This window comes from Sapajus apella, unplaced genomic scaffold (assembly GCF_009761245.1).
Source record: "Sapajus apella isolate SASKATOON/1434 unplaced genomic scaffold, GSC_monkey_1.0 scaffold76, whole genome shotgun sequence".
Lineage (NCBI taxonomy): Eukaryota > Metazoa > Chordata > Mammalia > Primates > Cebidae > Sapajus > Sapajus apella.
The window spans coordinates 8,689,695-8,710,720 of record NW_022437016.1 but is presented as its reverse complement, the minus strand read 5'-3'; the positions used below and the strand labels follow the sequence as shown (position 1 = coordinate 8,710,720).

Genomic DNA, 21,026 nt, shown 5'->3' with positions numbered 1-21,026 from the left:
GTAAAATTTTTGTGATGACTTTGTAGCAACATGAAAATGCTTATATTAGGAAAAAGCAGGATATAAAATTATGCATGAGCTATGATTGCAAGTAATTTTTAAATGTCTGCATGTGGACAAAGTGAATATATAAAAATGAAAATAGCCATGGAAGAGAGTAGGATGAGCCATAATAATTGTTTTCCTCACTGTTGGGAATTATTATGTTAATGTTTATAATTTAACATGGATGGTTTTGGTTTCTCTAGTTCTTGAAAGTCAAAGTGCCAGGTTAGCGCCCCATTCCTTCCATCTTCATCAGGAGGACAGGTTCAGAATGTCACGGAGAGAGTCGCGTGGCAGGCCTCTCCGTTGTAGGGTGAGAGGGAGCACAGGTGCCAGAACTCCACTGCAAACCCCTCACCATCCTTGTCCCTGCAGGACATTGCCGAGAATGGCTGCGCCCCCACCCCCGAGGAGCAGCTGCCGAAGACTGCACCGTCCTCACTGGTGGAGGCCAAGGACCCCAAGCTCCGAGAAGACCGGCGGCCAATCACAGTCCACTTTGGACAGGTGTGTACCCTGCCCTCCTAGGTGTCCATTTTGGTTTTTCGGATTTTCGTTTTTAGCAGCAGCTGTAGCACATGCAGCAGTCGGTTTCACATTTCAGTTCTCTTTGGCAGTGCAGCTCCATGGAAGTTTTCACATCTTTAAATGTTTATTTGGTGTAAACACATTTTGGAGGCAAATTTTAAAAACTTGGAGAAGACAGCATGGCTGAGGTCATAAATGAGCGGGATGTTGAATGAAGTCATTAGATGCACTGATGCCTCCCCTACGCCAAGGCACTCTGCTTAAGGTGCCTCTGTTAGCTAAGCATCTCATTAGAACACTTTAGCATCCCGGGCCCTTCTTTGCACCTTCAAATAAAAGGCAACAAGCGAAGTCTTAAAAAAAAATCAATTAGGAGTTCTTTATTAATGTACTTCCTGAAAATCAATATCAGGAGTTGTGCTTCTGAGAGTAAACACTCGTGCTACAATTTTACAGATTCAATTCTTTAAATAACTGTTTTCAACAACCTAAGCTTTGAAAAATTATCTATTTTTTTCCCTTAAGTAAAACATTGCACTCTGTATAGAAACTAAAATTTTTTATCCCCTTCCTGCTTGTAGTTATATTTTTGGTTGAAAAAGATTGTGTACCCTTTCCTACATATCTTGAATTGACTTTTGGTTAGTGAAAGTCGTCATTTGGAGGGATTTATGAGAAATGGCTCTTTTAGCAAGATGTGGCTATAACAAGAATTTGCAGGGTTATTTATTTTTAAATCACCTGATTCTGTAGCCATTTATTAGATGATGCATGATTCAGAGTCTTCATGGTTTTTATCTTAAATGTGATTGCTATTTCTCTATCTGTAAAGAACCTAGAAGCCTACGCTCCTGTTTTGAACAGACCTTTATCCGGGGCCTACTATGCACCAGCCATTGAGCTATTCAGAAATGAAGGGAACTAACAGAATTCTTGCTCTAGGTTATTACCGTAAGGGGCGAGTTGGTTGGAACAGAAAAGCCACTCTTCTCTAATCAATATTTTCAGATAATATACGTTTATACATCTTTAACTTGGGGAGGTTCACCCCTTTTCTGATTTTATACTTAAAAGAATGTTGTAAAAATTGAAATGAAATGCAAGAAAGAATCCACAGGGTGATACTCATTTAGTTAATGAGTATTTTCAAATTGCACTGTGTCTGCACCCCTGAAGAGCTGCCTCCCCCAACCCCAGGCTCAGGCCCTGTTGGAGAAATCCGCACCCCAGTTCCCTGGCTGTGTTTGCTGAAAGCACAGCCCCTGGTTGTCACCAGCGTGGCATTCCAGAGTCAGCTTCCTGCTTTCCTTTGTCCTCATTCCTGCACACACTAACCTTCCCATGAAAGGAGCCCCTCACTGGAGTTTGGAGCCCATTACAGAGAAAGAGGGGGCGGGGGAGAGGGATTTCATGGTGTTAAACATTCCATTTTCGAGACACACAAAAAAAGGAGGCCCTATTTGAAATGGAGAAAGACCCTCTTTCCATTTCAGCCAGAAGTAGAGATTCTTTAATGTCATTCCCAGCTAAATGCAGAATAAGAGTATGTGTGTGTGCACGGGTGGGGGATAAACAATTAAAAAAGCCACCCCAAACTCTGTTGAAATAAGAGCTGTCTGTGCCTTCACAGGTCTGCAAACTGGAGAGGATGAAAGTGGCTTTTTTTCCCCGTTTGTCACTTCCCTCACGTGGCTGCCAGCATTATGCAAGTGTACAGGAAGGCAGGATTTTTTTTTTAATGCATGCATGCGGATTAAGGTCAAGCCCCTAGTATCAGCCATGCAGCGGGCTCTCCCTTCCAGCTGCAGCCGCAGAGCCTACCCACAGCCGCGAGATGCCTTAATTGAGACGTGCTGTCAAAGTGACAAACACATTTGCATACAGTCTACACTCTATTTATTTCCTCTGGAAAGGTCTACAGTCTGCTGTTGGTTGAACATTCTTAATCAGTTTGCTGTAAGTGAACTGCCAGCTAGCTCAGTTGTGCCGGCCCCTTCTTCATTAGGTGACAGATTAGCTGCAGGGGGAGTGGGGGTTGCGCCAGGGAAACCACGGACCCCTTTCTTTTAACTCTTTGCATCTTTGCCTTCATGGTAGGTTGTTCTTGAGTCTTTTCCTGGGTCTCTGATTTGATGGGCTGTTGACCGTAACGGGTAGCGTTTCTAGAGCACCTGCTACCGGCAGGCGTGAGTTGTAAGGACTTGATATTCTTCCCAAAGAACAGCCTCGAGTTTCATTTCAAAAATTTTTACCACATTCTGTTACCATCTATACTGTTATTTTTACTTGATAGTTTTCTGTAAACAAGACTCAGACCAGACATCTACACCAAGCTTAGCCTCATCTTCAGAGATGCCGTTGGTAAAATTATAGGTTTGATATACTAGTCCAAGTTTTTTCTAACATACGAAACAATTTTAAGTATTCATCTGTGGATCACCTAAAGCACTTATGTAGCCCTAGTGGTGTATATTCTCTCTTTTTGGAAACCAACAGACTCCTCAGTATCTTTTTTTGTTGTCTCCGCCATATCCCTTTGAGGAAGGGACCATTAGCCCCATTTTACTGACCCCAAGCTGGAGTCAGAATCATGAAGGAACCTGTCCAGGCCACTTCACCAGCTTAGAAACCCAAGCCCGGACAGCCCACCTCAAGTCCACCCCAGCTCTCAAACCAGGCAGGGACTGCAGCAGTGTGATACATCTGTTAAAGCTGCTGTGCCCTACCCTGGGCAAAATCATCTTAACCAATCAGAGAAAGCACCTATTTTAACCTCAAAAAAATCCTTACCTTGGATCTGTGTTTCTGTGGATTTCATTCTTTAAGAACGCTTAGCTTGCCAGTGGGGATGGAGACCGTTGAGATCGTTGCCTTCATGTCTCCACCTTGCAAAGCCGGTGCCTGTGCAGCCAGCCAGGGCAGCTCCACAGAGACCTCTGACAGCAGCTCTGCAGCGGGGGCTGGTGAGAGGTGAGCTTAGTGTCGAGGCAAGAGCTGCTACCGCTGGGGGAGAGAAGGTGCTGCCTTGCCCTCTGTCCCAGTGGAGTTCCTCCTTCCAGGCTGTGACCATTCCTCCACTTCAGCATGCATCCATTCATCTATCTGTTGAGACCTACCATGTCTAAGATAAATAAGTTCTCAGTCCCCACCGTTTTGGGACATAATGATAAGACAGACCAGCAGACGGACAGGCCCAATTGGAGCAATAAAGACAATGAGGGAAGTGGGCTCCAAGCGCTCCCAGGGCCCCACAGAGGCTCCCTCTTTCTCCAGGTCTGCTGCATAGTCATAGTCCACTTTAGAGTCCCAAGTCGGACCATAGTTAAAAGATATTTTGTCAATAGCCTGACCAACACGGTGAAACCCCGTCTCTACTGAAAATACAAAAATTAGCCAGGTGTCATGGCATGCATCTGTAATACCAGCAGGCAGGAGAATCGCTTTAACCCAGGAGGCAGAGGTTGCAGAGAGCCGAGATCGCACCACTGAACTCCAGGCTGGGCGACAGAGTGAGACCCTGTCTCAAAACGAAAAAGATATTTTGTCAACAAACTGAACTCCCTAGTAATTCATTTGTTTTCTAAAGCAGACGTATGTTGGGTCGCTCAGCTTGTAAGGAGGAAAGTAAATAGATTTTTAGTTAGCCTCTGCCTCCTGATCGCCTAGTTTCTTTAAGAATTCAAAAGTATCAACTTGAGAATGCTTGTTCCTGCCTTCGAAGATGTTACAGTTTAGAGAGGCTTTAAATTACTATCTTCCCCTAATCAAGTTTAGTGTCTTGGGGGAAACAAAGCCCAGGGGACAGTCAAATGAGATGGAAGTGCCAGCCGTGTTTATTGATAAGCCTAAAAGGAGAATATTGCATCAGACCTGAGGCCAAATGTTGCAAACGCTTCACCTGAAAATGTGAAGACTGCGTTTCTCCAGGCAGGTCTCGCCAGGGTGGAGCTGCCCATGAACTCCTAGCAAGGAGGAGCTGAGGGAGGGCCTTGCACTGGCTGCTCCCCAGGAGGGGTGATGGAGCTCAGTTCCTTCTCCCAGACTCCCCGGGAAGTCATTCCTCCTCCTCCTCCTCCGGGCAGGACTGAGCAAGAGGGTGCCAGGCCAAGTCAAGGAATCCCCCCTGGTTTTCTCTCCTAGGGGAGGAAATGGAAGCTCCCTCCTTCCCAGGGCTGTAGAAGGAGTGAGGGAGTGGTGTCCTCCCCAGCAGCCCTGGGCACCCCTTGGTTATAATAGCTGGCCTTGATCCTCTTCCCTCCCGACGCCCCCTGTGGAAACTCCTCTGCTCCCTACATTTAATAAGATGGGCAAGTCATAGATGCTTTCAAACCCGTGGGCACTGACTTGAGACTTTGCCATCAGCAGGCAAGGAAGAAGGCGTTTGACTCATGGTACACATGACGAGGCACGCTGGGACAGCATTGCTGGAATGAGTAGCTAATTCCTCCTCCAAAGCCAACAACAGCAGCACCTCTGCTTCTCTTGGCCATGTGCAGCTCTCCCTCCTTTCTGGGAGAATGGCCTGATTGTGTCAGTTCATTGACACTGGACCCTAGTCTAAGGTGCAGATGGCCAAGGCTCTAAGCCTTGGCCAAGACTGAGGCTTCCCTGACAATATCACAGCAAACCCCTTCCAGGGCCCTCTTCTTATGTTTCCTCCAAATGATAGATCCTGCAAACAAAGTAGCTGCCTGCCTTCCAATCTGATAGATTCCAAAAAGCATGTGTTGAAAGGCGCTGCCTCTATTCTCCCATCTGAGGAAAGGATTCTAAATCTCTTTAATGTAAAGTTTGAAAAGCTGGTTAAACCAAAACCAAAACCAAGCACCACTGTGGCTTCCAGGGAACTGCAGCAGAGAGGTCTGGATAGCAGCCCCACGAATAGCTCTTGGGATGTGGTTGCCAGCTTATCTGTGCGTATGGAGAATTCTGGCATCAGGGGCATGAGCCAGGTCATTTAGTGCCATTCCCATGCTAGGCTGGAGAAGACGCCGAGCTAGCAAATGCCTTCTCAGCACCCTTGGCTCTGAGTTCCCTGAGAGATTATTCCTGCCCCATTGAGCTTGGAAGCCTCACACAGTTCCCTTCAGTTCAGCCACTGCCTCCCCACCGCCTCCAGCAGGTGCTCCCGTGTTCTCAGGATACTGCACACCCCAGGCCTCTGGTCTGAACATACGCTCCCCACCAAGCTCACTCCTCCATCTCCTGCCCCAGTGAATGACACAGCTGGCCATCCAGAGCCAGGCTCCACCCTCCCTCTTCCCAGATCCTCTCCTTCTGCCCCCTGAACACTGCTTCATCCTCTCCTCTCTATCGCCTTTGCCACAGCTGTGGTGCAGGCAGCATAATCGCTCACCTGGACAGTTTCACATGCCCCTAACTGACACTCCCTGTAGTCCCCATATGGCTTTGCCGGGTTCCACTGTCAGCATGCACTAGTGGCCACCTCACGCCCGCTCCCAGACTCTCCTAAAGACTCCATCTTCCCCCTCGACCCCTTCATGACCTGCCTGTTCAACCCCAGAGCAGACCTCCCAGGAAATTCTTCCAACTCCCCTAGGAGGAGTTAGTTACTCCTGTCTTCGTGCCACCCCAGAACTTTGCACACACTGCTTGTCACAACAGTTGTTTCTTTGATGCTTACCTTCCCACCAGAAAATCCACTGCAGGACCTGGCACTGAGCTGGCAGTCAGTACACATCCTGGGGTTTTATTATTGGTGTGGATATTTAAATTAAGGAATAATTGATTGTTGTTGAAGAACTCACTGTGCGTTCAGCAAGTTATTTGGTTTCATTTCTGTTGCTATGCTTATACTTGTAATTCATTTGAAGAAGAAAAATGAACATTCCTTTAGAGGTCACTATTTCCAAATTCAATTTCCGTAAAGAAGGATTTTGAAGTGAGGCTGGGCATGGTGGTTCACACCTGGAATCCCAGCACTTTGGGAGGCCAAGGCAGGTGGATCACCTGAGGTCAGGAGTTCAACACCAGCCTGGCCAACATAGTGAAACCCTGACTCTACTAAAAATACAAAAATTATCCAGGTGTGGTAGCACATGCCTGTAGTCCCAGCTACTCAGAAGGCTGAGGCAGGAGAGTCACTTGAACCTGGGAGGTGGAGGTTGCAGTAAGCCGAGATCATGCCATGGGCGACATTCCAGCCTGGGCGACAGACTCCATCTAAAAAAAAAAAAAAAAATAGGATTTTGTTTCCAAACAGAAACAGCTTTGTATTATAGAAATTTAGATCCTGTCTCATTTTATTTTGTATGTTTTGATGAGTTCCTCAGGTCAGTCATGTGTGCCCCAGGAAGGGAATGGAGAGTAATGAGGCAGGAGACTGGGACCCTCCCTTCTTCTGTGTCCCAAGGACGGGCAGAGCTGTGCAGGAGCAGCACAGTGGAGAAAGCAGTCAGAGAAAGGGAAGGGCCCGTCATCCCTTGAGTCACGTCAAGTGAAGCAAGCAACCGGATCAATTGGGCGTAAAGATTTTATCTGTGAAAGAGACTAGGATACATGACCAAGTGCAAAGTGTGAACCTAACGTGGATTATGCTTTTTAAAAAAAAAAAAAAAAAAAAAAAAAAAGCTTTAAAGACTTTCTTGGGAAAGTTGGAAAATTCGAAGATGGACTGGAATATTTAGATGATGATATGGGATTACTGTTAGTGTGATTGGTTTGTAGGGGTTTATCTCTATTCCTAGGAGACGCAGGCTGAAGTCTAAGGAGCAAAGTCACATGAGACTTGAAACTTACTTTCAAGTGGTATTTGTAAAAACATTGCACATCATGTACACACACAGCCTCACACATACCTAAGATCCGTTTGTAGAGAAGACAAAGAGAAAGCAAATATAATCTCCTTCTTCCCCAAGATGTACCTGCTCAGAGGCAAATGTGGGTCAGTTGCCGGATACAGTGAGGTAGAGTGGACGAAGCACGGGTTTTAGAATAGGGCAGTTCTGGACTTTAGTTTCAGCTGAGCCACCCACCAGCTGGTGACCTTCAGTAAGTTACTTAGCCTCAGTGAAATTGTTTACTCATCTATAGAGGAGTCCACATCACAGATTGCTATAAGGATTAAATGAGATACTGCCTTTAGTACCTAGCTCAGCGCTGGCACACAGACCGCTGGTAAATCAGCCTTTTTCCCCAACATGCAGGAGTAGAGCTGGCTGTCAGTCATTTGCTAACGCTGCTTCCTACCCAGCCCTGTCTGCTCAGTGCTTGGCCTTCACCTAGGCTCTCAGAACACACACTCCCTCAGGGGCAGCTCTCTGCATGCACACATGGCAGCTGACCTGCATCCCTACACCTCTGGGTGGGAGAGGCAAAACCTAAGCCCAGAGTCACCAGGCAGAGGGAGAAGGCTGGTAACTGGCACCAGCAAGAGCAGATAATGCTGCCTGAGTATGAATCGAACACGTGGAAAGACTGGGGCCATGGGGCAGGTTGGGGAAGAAGGTACCAGGTGGTGAGCATTGCAATCTACAATGCAGAGTCATCTTTTCAACCCATCCCAGCCACATGCCCCCAGTCCATGAGGCAGCACACACTGCACACCTCTCTTTCAAACCCTGTTGTTTCCAAAGCATATTTCTCCTTTTCCACTGCCCCTGTTTCTTCCCCTCTCATCCATGTCTTTGTGTGAGAGAGCAGAGCTATGGTGGTGATCTCTCCACTCTGCTCCCTCCAGGTCCTCCTGCCCTGATCCAGCCTCTGTGCCCACTATAGGGTGACTGTGACACGACCCTGCTTTCCATCCTGGTGGGGTGGCTGTCCAGAGTTGTTGGGACTCATTCACTGCCATGACCAAGAGCAGTGTGGCCCCTAATCGGTGGTGCACCTGTCAAGTCTCCCTGATGAGGGTGACTGGCTGGGCCTGTCTTTCCACACGCACCCACCTTTTCAGAGCCCAGGCTGGCCCAGAGACAGCTTTCTGATAAAAGGTTAACAAGGCTGGGGTTTGCTCCTTTGAGCAGACATAACCAATTTCGGTAGGAAAAACTTGCCAATCAGAAAAGAGAAATCAGATTCTGGAAATTCATAATGATTGAGTTGAACATTCAGGAGCTGTGTAATTAGGCATGCAGGGTGGCCTTCTCAGGTGGTATTCGTCTCGTTATAGAGAGCTGGAGAAGACCAGAGAGCTGTGCAGTGAGGCCAGGGCTCCTGATGCGCTGTGGAAGAACTGAGAAATGTCAGCAGCCGAGTGAAAACCCAGGTGCAAAACAGTAATTTGCTGTCTAAGCCACACCACCTTGGTGCAGCCCAAGTTAAGGTAGGCTGCAGAAGGGCTAGGAGCCAAGCTCAGTCCACCCCTCCAGACCTTCCAGACCATCCCCCCTTCCAGGACTTGAGCACCATAAGGTCAATTTGAGCATCCCGTATGTGCTAGGTGTTGGGATGGTCTAAGAGCAGGGTGGGAAAGGCATGGAGATGAATTGCTCACCTCCCACCAATCTCTACCCTGAGACCTGGAGGAAATGGGTCTGTTCCAGCTCCAGGGATCGTGCTAGGCCATTGCAGAAGATGAGCCTACTGAATCCCTCCAGCCATCCTATGAGGGTCTCGGGTGGCATCCTCCCTTGCAGAGAAGGCCAGTCAAGGTTACACAGGTCAGAAGCAACAGGATTCAAAACTACATTGTTTATTCTAAAGCTCAGGTTCTTGCCCAGCTCTGTGCTGAAAACATGGCAGTTTCCTAGGTTGTAGTGAGAGGGCCATTGCAGCCGCCTGGGCAGGGTGGACCACAAGTGATGCCGTTCCTGGTGTCCTTACAGATCTCAGGCCATCCTTCATGTTTCTGGGCCTCAGTTGGAACCAAGACAGTTAAGCTGGTATCCTGCACCTGGTGTAGGCTACATGCATCAAACTTACCCCTAGACCCCAAAGGCACACTGGATGATTTTCTGGTGTGCGTGAGAGAGTAGAATACAGGATAAAAACAGGGCATGTGTAGGAGTTAGCACCGGAGTACCAGGTGCCAGTCCAGCCCCAAACCCGCAGTTACTTTGGCATCAGCCTATACATTTAGCAGGGTCTACATTTAGTTGGGGTGCATGAGGCATAAAACCCGAAGGAGAAATTGTTGGCTTATACCAGCTTCAGGTATGGCTTGGTATCCAGTCATGTTCATCAGACTCCAGTTTTTTGTTTTTTGGTTTTTGCTTTTGTTTTTGTTTGTTTTGCTTTGTTTTTTTTGAGACAGGGTCTCACTCTGTCACCCAGGCTACAGCGCAGTGGCATGATCTCGGCTCACTGCAACCTCAACCTTCCAGGCTCAAGCTGTCCTCCCGCCACAGTGCCCCAAGTTTCTGGGACACAGGTGCACACCACCACACCTGGCTAATTTTTTTTCTTCAACTTTTCCTTTAAGTTCCAGGGTACATGTGCAGAATGTGCAGACTTATTACACAGGTAAATGTGTGCTGTGGCAGTTTGCTGCACAGATCAACCCTTCACCTAGGTATTAAGCCCCACATCCCTTAACTGTTCTTCCTGATGCCCTGGCACCCCTCACTGTTCCCCACTGACAGGCCTCAGTGTGTGTTATTCCCCCAGTATGTCTGTATGTTCTTACCATTCAGCTCCCACTTGTAAGTGAAAACATGCGGAGTTTGGTTTTCTGTTCCTGCGCTAGTTTGCTGAGGATAATGGCCTCCAGCTCCATCCATGTCCCTGCAAAGGACATGACCTCTTTTATTTTTATGGCTGCATAGTATTCCATGGTGTATATGTACCACATTTTCTTTATCCATTCTATAACAGTTGGGCATTAGGTTGATTTCATGTCTTTGCTGTTGTGAATGGTGCTACCGTGAACATGCATGTGCGTGTGTCTTTATAGTAGAATAATTTATATTCCTTTGGGTATATAACTATTAATGGATTGCTGGGTCAGATGGTATTTATGCTTTAGATCTTTATGGAATCACCACACTGTCTTCCACAATAGTTGAACTAATTTACACTCCCACCAGCTGTGTAAAAGTGTTCCTTTTTCTCTGCAACCTCTCCAGCATCTGTTGTTTCTTGACTTTTCAATAATCACCATTCTGACTGGCGTGAGATGGTATCTCATTGTGGTTTTGATTTGCATTTCTCTAGTGAGTTGTGATGTTGAACTTTTTTTCATATGTTCATTGGCCACATGAATGTCTTATTTTGAGAAGTATCTGTTCGTGTCCTTTGCCCACTTTTTAGCGGAATTGGTTTTTTCCTTGTAAACTTGTTCAAGTTCCTTGTCAAAATTTTCTCCCATTCTGTAGGTTGTCTGTTTACTCAGATGATAATTTATTTTGCTGTGCAGAAGATCTTTAGTTTAATTAGATCCCATTTGTCCATTTTTGCTTTTGTTGCAATTGCTTTTGCGTTTTCATCATGAAATCTTTGCCCATGCCTATGTCCTGAATGGTATTGCCCAGATTTTCTTCTAGGGCTTTTATAGTTTTGTATTATACAACTAAGTCTCTAATCACATTAATCACATACTTTTTGTATGTGGTATAAGGAAGAGATTCACTTTCAGTTTTCTGCATATGGCTAGCCACTTCTCCCAGCATCATTTGGTAAATAGGGAATTCTTTCCCCTTTGCTTGTTTTTTGTTTGTTTGTTTGTTGAGACAGAGTGTTGCTCTGTCACCCAGGCTAGAGGGCAGTGGCACAATCTTGGCTTACTGCAACCTCCACTTCCGAAGTTCAAGAAATTCTCATGCCTCAGCCTCCCAAGTATCTGGTATTATAGATGCATGCCACCATACCCAACTAATTTTTGTATTTTTTAGTAGAGATGGGGTTTCACCATGTTAGCCAGACTGGTCTTGAACTCCCAGCCTCAAGTGGTCCACCCTCCCCTGTCTCCAAAAGTGCTGGGATTACAGGCGCAAGCTACCACGCCCAACCCCCATTGCTTGTTTCTGTCAGGTTTGTTGAAGATCAGATGATTGTAGGTGTGCAGTTTTATTTTTGAGTTTTCTATTCTGTTCCATTGTTCAATATCTGTTTTTGTACCAGTACCATGCTGTTTTGGTTACTGTAGTCTTGTAGTCTAGTTTGAAGTCAAGTAGCATGATGCCTCCAGCTTTGTTCTTTTTGCTTAAGATTGTCTTGGCTATTTGGGATCTTTTTTGGTTCCTATGAATTTTAAAATAGTTTTTTCTAAGTATGTGAAGCATGTCAATGATAGTTTAATGGGAATAGCATTGAATCTATAAATTACTTTGGGCAGTATGGCCACTTTCACGATACTGATTCTTTCTTTCCATGAGCATGGAATGTTTTTCCATTTGCTTGTGTCCTCTCTAATTTCCTTGAGTAGTGGTTTGTAGTTCTCCTTGAAGAGGTCCTTCACTTCCCTTGATAGCTGTATCCCTATGTATGTTATTCTTTTTATAGCAATTGTGAATGGGAGTTCATTCATGATTTAGCTCTCTGCTTTGGGTATAGGAATGCTAGCTATTTTTGCACATTGATTTTGTATCTGAGACTTTGCTGAAGTTGCTTATCAGCTTAAGAAGCTTTTGGGCTGAGACAATGGGGTTTTCTACATATAGGATCATGTCACCTGCAAAGATAATTTGGCTTCCTCTCTTTCTATTTGAATACCTTTATCTGTTTCTCTTGCCTGATTACCCCGGCCAGAACTTCCAGTACTATGTTGAATAGGAACAGTGAGAGACGGCATCCTTGTCTTGCGCCAGTTTTCAAGGGGAATGCTTCCAGATTTTGCCCATTCAGTATGATAGTGGCTGTGGGTTTGTCACATATGGCTCTTATTATTTTGAGGTATATTTTTCAATACCTAGTTTATTGGGAGTTGTGGTTTTTGCTGTTGTTGTTGTTTTTGAGACAGAGTCTAGAGCTAGCTCTGTCACCAGGCTGGAGTTCAGTGGCAGGGTCTGAGCTCACTGCAACCTCTGCCTCCCAGGTTCAAGCGATTCTCCTGCCTCAGCCTCCTGAGTAGCTGGGATTACAGGAACACGCCACCACACCAAGCTAATTTTTGTATTTTTAGTAGAAACAGCGTTTCACCTTGTTGGCCAGGATGGTCTTGGACTCTTGACCTCATGATCCGCCCACATCAGCCTCCCACAGTGCTGGGATTACAGGAGTGAGCCACTGCGCCCAGCCGGGAGCTTTTAACATAAAGGAATGTTGAACTTCATCAAAGGCCTTTTCTGCATCTATTGAGATAATCATGTGGTTTTTGTCTTTAGTTCTGTTTATGTGATTTATCACATTGATTGATTTATATATGTTGAACCAACTTTGCTTCCTGGAGATGAAGCCAACTTGATTAGGGTGGGTAGGTTTTTGATGTGCTGCTTGATTCAGTTTGGCCTGGTTAATTTTTTGTATTTTTTGTAGAATCAGGGTTTCACCATGTTGTCCAGGCTGGTCTTGAACTCCGGAGCTCAAGTGATCCGCCTTCCTCAGCCTCCCAAAGTGCTGAGATTACAGGCATGAGCCACTGTGCCCAGCCTAGACCCCAGTTTTCTGCTTTGTTTATTGCCTTGCCTCTTCTGCTATGGCCTGCAATCCTTCCAGGTGCAAGACCAACAGGAAAGTGACTGTAACTTCCTAGTAACTCCCACGCAAGGCATGGCATTCACTTGCTGGACTGACTTTGATTATAAGTCCATCGGAACCAATTATTGAGGCCAAGGGTTTCTGTGTGCCACAGGTAGGGCCCCACCTGAAGCATGTACCTCAGGGGTCATTCCTGAGAAGGAAATTGGGGCTATTACCAAAAGAAGGGCGAGCAGATCAAGTTGATAATGTGCACAGAAGCCAAACAGGAGACACTGTCTCAGCTCTTTATCCACTTGTCTCACAGCAGAGAATAGTTCATATCCAGAGCTGTGGAGATCCTAAAACCAAGAGAGCATGCAGGGCTAACAGTCAAGGTCAGACATAAACCAGGGCACCAGCTAGAGGAGGGACAGAAGAGAAATAGCAGGTTAGTGCATGGCAGACCAGGGAGGCAGGATCCAGGGTATAGGGATGGGCACAGCTGTCTGCAGTTGTCTGTGATAGCTTCTGGAGACTCAAGTGTGACAACGTCCACTGCAGTCCCTGGGCTAAGAGAGGAGAAGGGTAGAAGCCAAGAACCTGGGTCATTCATTCAGCGAATCATCACTGATGCCTGCTCTGTGCCACATCTGTGAAAGCAGAGATGGCAATGACACGGTTCCTGACTTGAGGGCTCTGACATTCTCGTGGTGAGTGGTTCGACTTAATCCTGATGGACAGAATCCATCTGGTAGTGTTGAAAGGCCCATATTTGTGCTTGTGTGAACATGTAGTAGGGCATCTCCAAGTCCGCTTTTTGTTTGTTCTAAACTCCAACGAGTTTGGTCCTCGGGGTGGTCTCCACACCAGCATTCTCAGGAGGTGCCCATCACCTCCTCACGGCCAGCTTGCTGGAGATCACTGTAAAATAGAGGGAATGTTCTGTTAACACCCTTGCTTCAAAGACTAGGCAGAGAGCTTTTCTTTCTAAGATGCGGAGAGAGAACCAAATCACAGAAGCTAAACACGGTGGCTGTTGCAGGCTGTTCTGCGATGAGGTAGCAGCTGATTTCATGTTAAGGGTCTGCGCCTGATCCAGGCAGCCGCCACTTGCTTTCCCAAGCTAGTTGCAATAGACATTCCTCACCTTTTAAATCATTTCTTTGGCACAAGTTATGGTCTCCAGAAAGGCTCAACTAAAATACACAAAGAGGAACAGAAACTAGGCTGGCTGCAACACAGCTGATTGATTGAAGTATAGAGTCCAGGCAGAGAGGGAGGTCTGAGCTAGGCTTTGCACCTAGGACCTGTGTTTAGTCCTCCCTTCCCTTAGATGGAGCGCCTCCCTGGCTCTGTCCTGCCTCTAACTACACTCCCTTAGGAGGCACAAGGCGCTCTACCTGTGGTTTCTAGCAGCACCTTTGTTCTGGGAGCTCCAGGTTTCTGTTTCTAGCTCACTCGTGTTTCACAAGCTTCAGCTGCTAGACTGTCTTAGTCAGCCCTTGGACTTCCCAAACCAGCTGCACCCCAGTTCCACCAAGGTGTCAACCCCTCTGTACCCATGCATTCCTCATATCCCTGGGGTTTGGTGTCTCTCTTCTCGAGTGATCTGTGAGGCACAGGGGGCATCAGAAAACATCAGTGCATGTTGAGATAGACAGGCCCTGCAGCCTCCCAAATGTGGACGCCTCTCCAGGATTCTCTCCCTGATCACTGGTTTGCCTGTATCATCAAGAGGACATACCCAGCCTCCAGGACCCTCCCTGGCAGAAATCACCACCTCCCCCCCACCAAGCCCGCCCTGACCACAGCTGAGCCTTCTGGGCTGGAGATTCCTGCCATCCTCCAATCCTGGCAGTTCCGGCTCACCCTGCAAGACTATGCCAAGTGCCCCTGCCCTGGGCAGGGTCCCTTCTTCTCCTCTAGTCCCTAGTGCCTCATATTTATTTGTTCGCCATCTCTTCATGGGCATCTGCACTGGGGGACCCAGAGATGAATCAGCCCCTACCATCTCCGCTACCAGGAATGATTTTCCTCCTCTATTCCACCTGACAAAATCCTCCCAACCCTTCAGGGCCCTGCTCAAGCACCCCCTTCCCTAGACAAGCCACCCCTCCCGCAGCTTCTCCAAGCCTGGTCATTCCCTTGCTGATCTGAGTCGGCACTGTCCCTGTGCTGGCTTGCTGGGGGTGCATTTATACTCTGTCCCCAGAAAAGGACAGGACTGGCCTCCTCTCTGTATCCTTGGCACCCTCACAGGGCCTGGCACAGACAGGCTGCCCCATGAGTTTAGGGAATGACCAAGTGGTAAGTGAGTGCAGGCAGGAAAGGCGGTAAAGTGGGGAAGAGGCGAGGCCGGGTCCGCTCACTCCCCGTGCCCTTGACCAGAGCAGGAGAAACCCAGCGCAAGGCAGTGGCTCTTGTTCTGCGGTGCCTGCACACACTTTAGAATCCCTGCACGTGGCGCTGGGTTGTGAGAGACAGGACCGTAAGTCCCCCGAGGATCCTCCTTCAGCAGTGTGACAGCGGGGCTTCTCTGCCAAAGGGCTGACCAGAGCCTACAAACAGCACTTCTTTAAAGGTCTGTGTCGGAGCTGCTCAGAATCCAGCTCCCTGCCAGGGAGATATTGAGCCCAACAGGATAAGAGCAGGAAATCTGATTCAGCGAGACCAGAGGAGACATTTTCTCAGATTAGAATTTTCTGTGCCAAAGGTAGGGAGTTTATCACAGTAGGGAAGAGGAAATAAAACACAAAATATTGAAAATAAATTATATCCCACAAGTAAGATCCTCTAAGAGAGTCAGCTCTGTGTCTGTGGCTGCGCGGGGAGTCCCCACCCTGTGGCCGCAGGAGTGCCGTGCCAGAGGCTGCTTGTTGCACACATCCACCATCAGTCCCTAGCCCTGGCAGAGCCGGCAGTGCCTTCAGGCTAAGGAAATGATTAACCTGGCCGTGCCCAGAGGACAAGAGGGCAAGAACTAACTAAGAGATGGAGAGTAAAAAGGGGTTCGATGGACTGAGGGATTTTCGTTACAATGTAGACCACCTCTGTCTCAGCCAAGCCCCTTCACAAGCGTCGTCTCACTTAATCTTCTCAACAACCCTCTAAGACTGATGCAATTATGATGATCCCCAGACAGGTGATGCTCAGAGAGGTTAATTACCTTGCCCAAGGCCACACAGTAAGTGGCAGAGCAAGAATTAAAAACCAGGCCTATCTGATGCTGGAACCTGGGCTCTCCCTACTCTTCTGAGGGATAGGGGAGCTTGAATTTTATCCCACAGGTACCTTGGAGCCAATGAGAGGTTGTATTGAGGGAAATGGCAGTTGGGAACATTTATGCTGGGTCACTGTGGAAAGGAATGGAAGTAGTTGAGGCAAAGAGACCACTGATGATGCCACAAACATCGATCAGGCCAGGGCTGGTAGGAGCCTGATCTGGGACACTGCTTATGGGGGGAAGATGAGAAAATGATCTGAGAGACATTTAGGAGACCCAAAGGACAAAACTCAGCGGGCAGCCAGCTTTCCTGCGTGGGAGCTATGAAGTTCATCATAGAATGGCACGGGGCTGGACACAGCCAGCATGCTCCAGTGAGGCTTGAAGTGCAGTCCATGAGGAAGGGATGTCCCTTGGGGTGTGCAGGGTTGATGGACACCTCCCTCAGCAACCCAGAGTAGAAGTTTCTGCTCAGGGGCAGAACAGCCTGCTTGGAGAAAAGATGGTACAGCTCCCCCGACCCTCACTGTGCTTGCATTTTCCCCGGGGCTGTCTACCAACCACCTTCCTTTTTATACTCTCCGAGGGTGCTGTAAGCACCAGAATACCCATAACTTACTCCACCCCCTCTCCTCAGCCTAGGGTACGGAATGTTATGGCTCCTTCCCTCCAGGTTGCCAGCTCTTCAGCCCCCAGGTCATTTCCACCAAGGATGATGTACAGTATTATGCTAAACCAACTTTATGGGCAGCCCCTTAAAATGCAAGCCTGTACCTATGATGGATGGAGAACATCCCGTTGTTTAGCCAACCACTTACGGTTTGTTGCAAACTTGCAACAACCACACACGGGCCTCTTGTTAGGCCTGTTATGCCAAGGACCCCATAAATAAATAGTAGTGCGTGTCTTGGTGCATCAGGGCTGGAGTATGGAAATAGAGGTACTGTATAAATAATGCATATTTACAAAATAAATATATCCCGTACATAAGTGTGTGCGGCCATAACCAAAGCACCTAGCTTAACAACCACGGAAAGCTTCGAGGGCCTGCCAAGTGATTGGCTTCCATCCGTCAGTGTGCACCAGCATTAGAAATGACCGCCGCAGGGAGGGGGTCCTCCCGCGTGCAGACCTTGAGGCCTTTGAATTGAGGCAAGTGGTGAGATTGCAGGTGGGCACCCTGACACACAGCTTTTCTGCCAAGGTGTTAAACCTACCGCAACCATGTGTTCCTGCAGATGTCTTAAGGTCTACCGCCAAACAGAAGGCTGATTAGCGCCAAGTTGCAGGACGTAATGGGTTGCACCTCCAGGAAGAGGGCTGGCTGGGGGAGGAAGAGATCTCCTCATTATGCAGACTGACTTTGGCTTGCAAAGGGAGCCAGCGAGTTGCCTTTCCAGGGGACTCGTACCTGAGCCCTGTAACTTTCAGCCATTCACGCTGAAGGCAGGGCTGAACTTTTGGGAAGTCAGCGCCCTGTCTCTGCCGCCCCTTTTTGAGCTATGAACTCCACCGGGCATCTGGCTCTAGCATCTGGAGCGCCAAAGAAGCAGCTGACAGAATGGCCGCTGGAGTGGGCGCCCCTCCCGTCGGTTGTAATGGCACAATGCTGGATTTCAGTATTTTAAATGAAAAATATATGCAGTTAGCTGTGCGCTGACAATGTCCTTGAGGATTTGACAGTGAGATTTTCCAGCAGTTGGTCTTCGTTAGGATCCTGGCGGTGTTTAATAAGGCAGTCGAACTGCTGGCACCTTGGGTTCCTGTTTGTTCTCCGAGGGCTCAGGGGCTGCTGCGGTAAGCACATCGACCAGAGCTGATCATTACAAGGGCGTACGCCACCATGAATAAAAATGTCACACGTTTTCCCATCTCACAGCGGTACAAAATGTCAGTCCTGTCAAACACACATTGCAGGGAGCTGTGTGCAGTCCGTACAAATTGGAGAGCCGCATATTCCCCCAGCCTTCTGATATTCTTCATTTGAAGCTGAAGAAAAACAGTTGTTAACCTATTAGCTAGGATTTTAAACTCTGCTGAGGCGGTGGATGGGTAGACTTTGACACAGATAGAAATGTATTCCAAGGTCCAGGAATTTGAAAACCAGGTTCTTCGTCCATTTGTTCTGAGGGAAGGGGAAAAAAAGCCCCCTCTGTCTAGTGAACCTGACTGTCTTTCTTTAACAGACACACTAGGGAAATTTTGGGATATTTCATATCTAAGCTTCCCGTTGCTTCCATGTTTGCATTCCACTCGAAAAGTCTCTTGCTTTGGGGGATGGCCCTGGGGCTTAACCCATTAGGCTAGGAAACCTCTTAAGTAGAGAGTTTTTCCTGCTCGGAAGCATGGCAGAAATGTTGGCAGTCTTGTGGACAGAGTAACTCAAATGATGGGGACGAGGACTGGCTGGTCTGACATTATTCAGACACTGGGCAGTGGCTTCGCTGATGATTTGATGCTGCTTCCTCACTCTTGGGCAGGCATTTACTTCACACTTGACCACATGCCAGGCCTTGTGCCAGGAGCCAGATGTGAACCCTCAGGACTTATCCTCTTAGGGGAGGGACAGAGGTAGGAGTGCCCAATTTTTGTGAGCCAGGAAGAGAGAGAGACTTCTCGAGGAAGGGAACAGAGTCACGAGGGATGAGCAGGAATCCATCAGGTGGACGAGTGAGGAAAGGGCTTACAGACTCGGCACGTGTGTTGTGAAGGGCCGTGGCCCATGGGGGCTGGCTGGAAAGAAAGGGCTGTTTGTGGTGGGGTTTACTGGGGGAAGGACTGTGTCTTGAATGGCCTGCTGGGGACAAGGGTGGGAGCAGCTCCCCTGGGCTGCCAGTGGCAGGGAGAACAGTTGGAGGCTCGCGGTGGCCTGGCCTAGGAGAGGAGTCCTGGTCTCTGTTTCTAAAGGGTGCTGTGCACTCCTGTCTGTACCTCTGCAAAATCAGGAGAATGCTTCTAATTTCCTTGTTGCATCCTGTTGGGGTGGACATCATTCCAGAGATGATAAATTAGCCTGGTTTTGCTGAGCTGGCCCTGGCCCTTAAATGTACTGAGCAAATTCTCACCGAGTAGGGACACGGGCCTGGTGAAATACAGGCGGCTGCAAAGACAACGCTTTCTGTGTGGTCAGAACAGAGTTAGCAGGACAAAAAACTCAAAGGACGTCAGAGGGAGGACTCCCCAGGGAGTGAGAAGAGACCCCTCGACCCCAAGGGGATGTGTTTTAACATCTTCCCTCTGCTGTTTGTGTGTCGGGTCTCATGGGAGGAGTGTGGGTTTTTTTAGAGTCAGGCATACTTGGGCTTCAATCCTGGCTCTGCCACCAGTTAGCTGTCATGCCTGGCCTGGGCAAGTCACTGAGTGACATGGCCTCAGTTTCTTCATCTTCCACCTTCTTGCAGGTTGCTGAGATCAATAGAGACCTTGCACGTAGATCTCCTGGCACAGGGCCTGGTACATAGCAAGTGCCAGAAAACAGTGGCCCCAGAGAGGAGCCCATCTCCCCAACATCTGGAAGCCCCTCCTCTAACCTAACCACGTGTCCCCCACCTCCTGGGAATGTCACCCAGGCACCTCGATGCCATCCTAGATGCATCCCAGCAGCAAAGCGCCTGCCTCCTGCTTCTGTCTGGCAAAGAATGGCATATGTCAGCAAGGTCCCTGCCCCTGCCCAGGCACCGGCCGCATCTGGTGCCCGACCTCCAGCCGCCAATGGGATGCCACCTATTCAGACCGTGCACCTGCACCCGACTAAAAACAAAGGGCTCCCCTCCCCCTGCCCCACTGCTGGCCCTCCTCCCTCCCCCGCCTCGGTCCCCCAAGCGGCTAGGGTCACCCGGCCCCCACGCAGCCTTCCCTCACAGCTGCCTCGCTGCTTTTGTTCAGCATGTGAACTTCCCCGTCAGCCAAGCTCCTTGCACGGGAAGTAATCAGGGATCTTGACAAGGCTTCAAACCACAAATGCCACTACAAATTAACCAGCACCACTACAAAATACTACTCCTGTCAACATCGGGGAAGAATGCACTGCTCTTCAGGACCAGTCTGAGACGTCTTTCAGCTCAGCACTCACTCATGGCAAAGAGAGTACCCAGACCCAGCCAGAGAGAGTGGTTGACAGGACTGGTGAGCCCCTGAATCCTGAGCGCGCCCTCTCAGGAGACCATCTCTGCGAGACGCTGCAGTAAGTGCTGTGGCTTTTCTTCCAGGACCCCCTTTTGATCCTGAGCACCCCCTCATCCCCCTCACAGGTGGTGCCTCCAGAGGGCAAGTCATGAGGCACCCAGAAACCTCACTGTGGAGTCCGCCATCCAGAGAGTGAAGCCCAGCCCCACCTCTGTGTGTCCTACCTATGTGCTGTGCCTTTAGGCAAGAGGCCTCCGTTTCCCTGCCTGCAGAACGGCACCCATAATGGAGCCTCTGTCTGAGACTCTGCAGGACCACTAGGATATCCTGAGTATTCCCAGGCCTCTCCCATCCTCCCTTCCTTTCCCTGAAGGAACACATCCTTGTCGCCCTATGTGAGTAGACTCTCACCACGTGGAAACCTCTTCCTCCGCCATAATGTGGAAGTCCTTCCTGTGCAGCGTCTTGCAAGGAACATCCCTCTAGAGTGACAGCTTGCTACCTCTGCAAATGCTTCAGGCCTTAGGATCGCCACATCCCCTCTGGGTGCCCCGCTGAGTGGCTCAAGCAAGAAGCACGCTGTACACTA

The 21,026-nt window shown here is 48.5% G+C and overlaps 1 protein-coding gene across 8 annotated transcripts in view; it reads left to right on the top strand.

The window, feature by feature from the left end:
• DENND1A (DENN domain containing 1A) overlaps positions 1-21,026 on the top strand; it is a 545,539-nt gene that overhangs the window by 486,519 nt on the left and 37,994 nt on the right. For all 8 annotated transcript variants that reach the window (XM_032251630.1, XM_032251634.1, XM_032251629.1 and 5 more), the window contains one exon: positions 421-552. In XM_032251630.1, the coding sequence (XP_032107521.1) occupies positions 421-552 (132 nt within the window). The remainder of the gene's footprint in view (positions 1-420; positions 553-21,026) is intronic.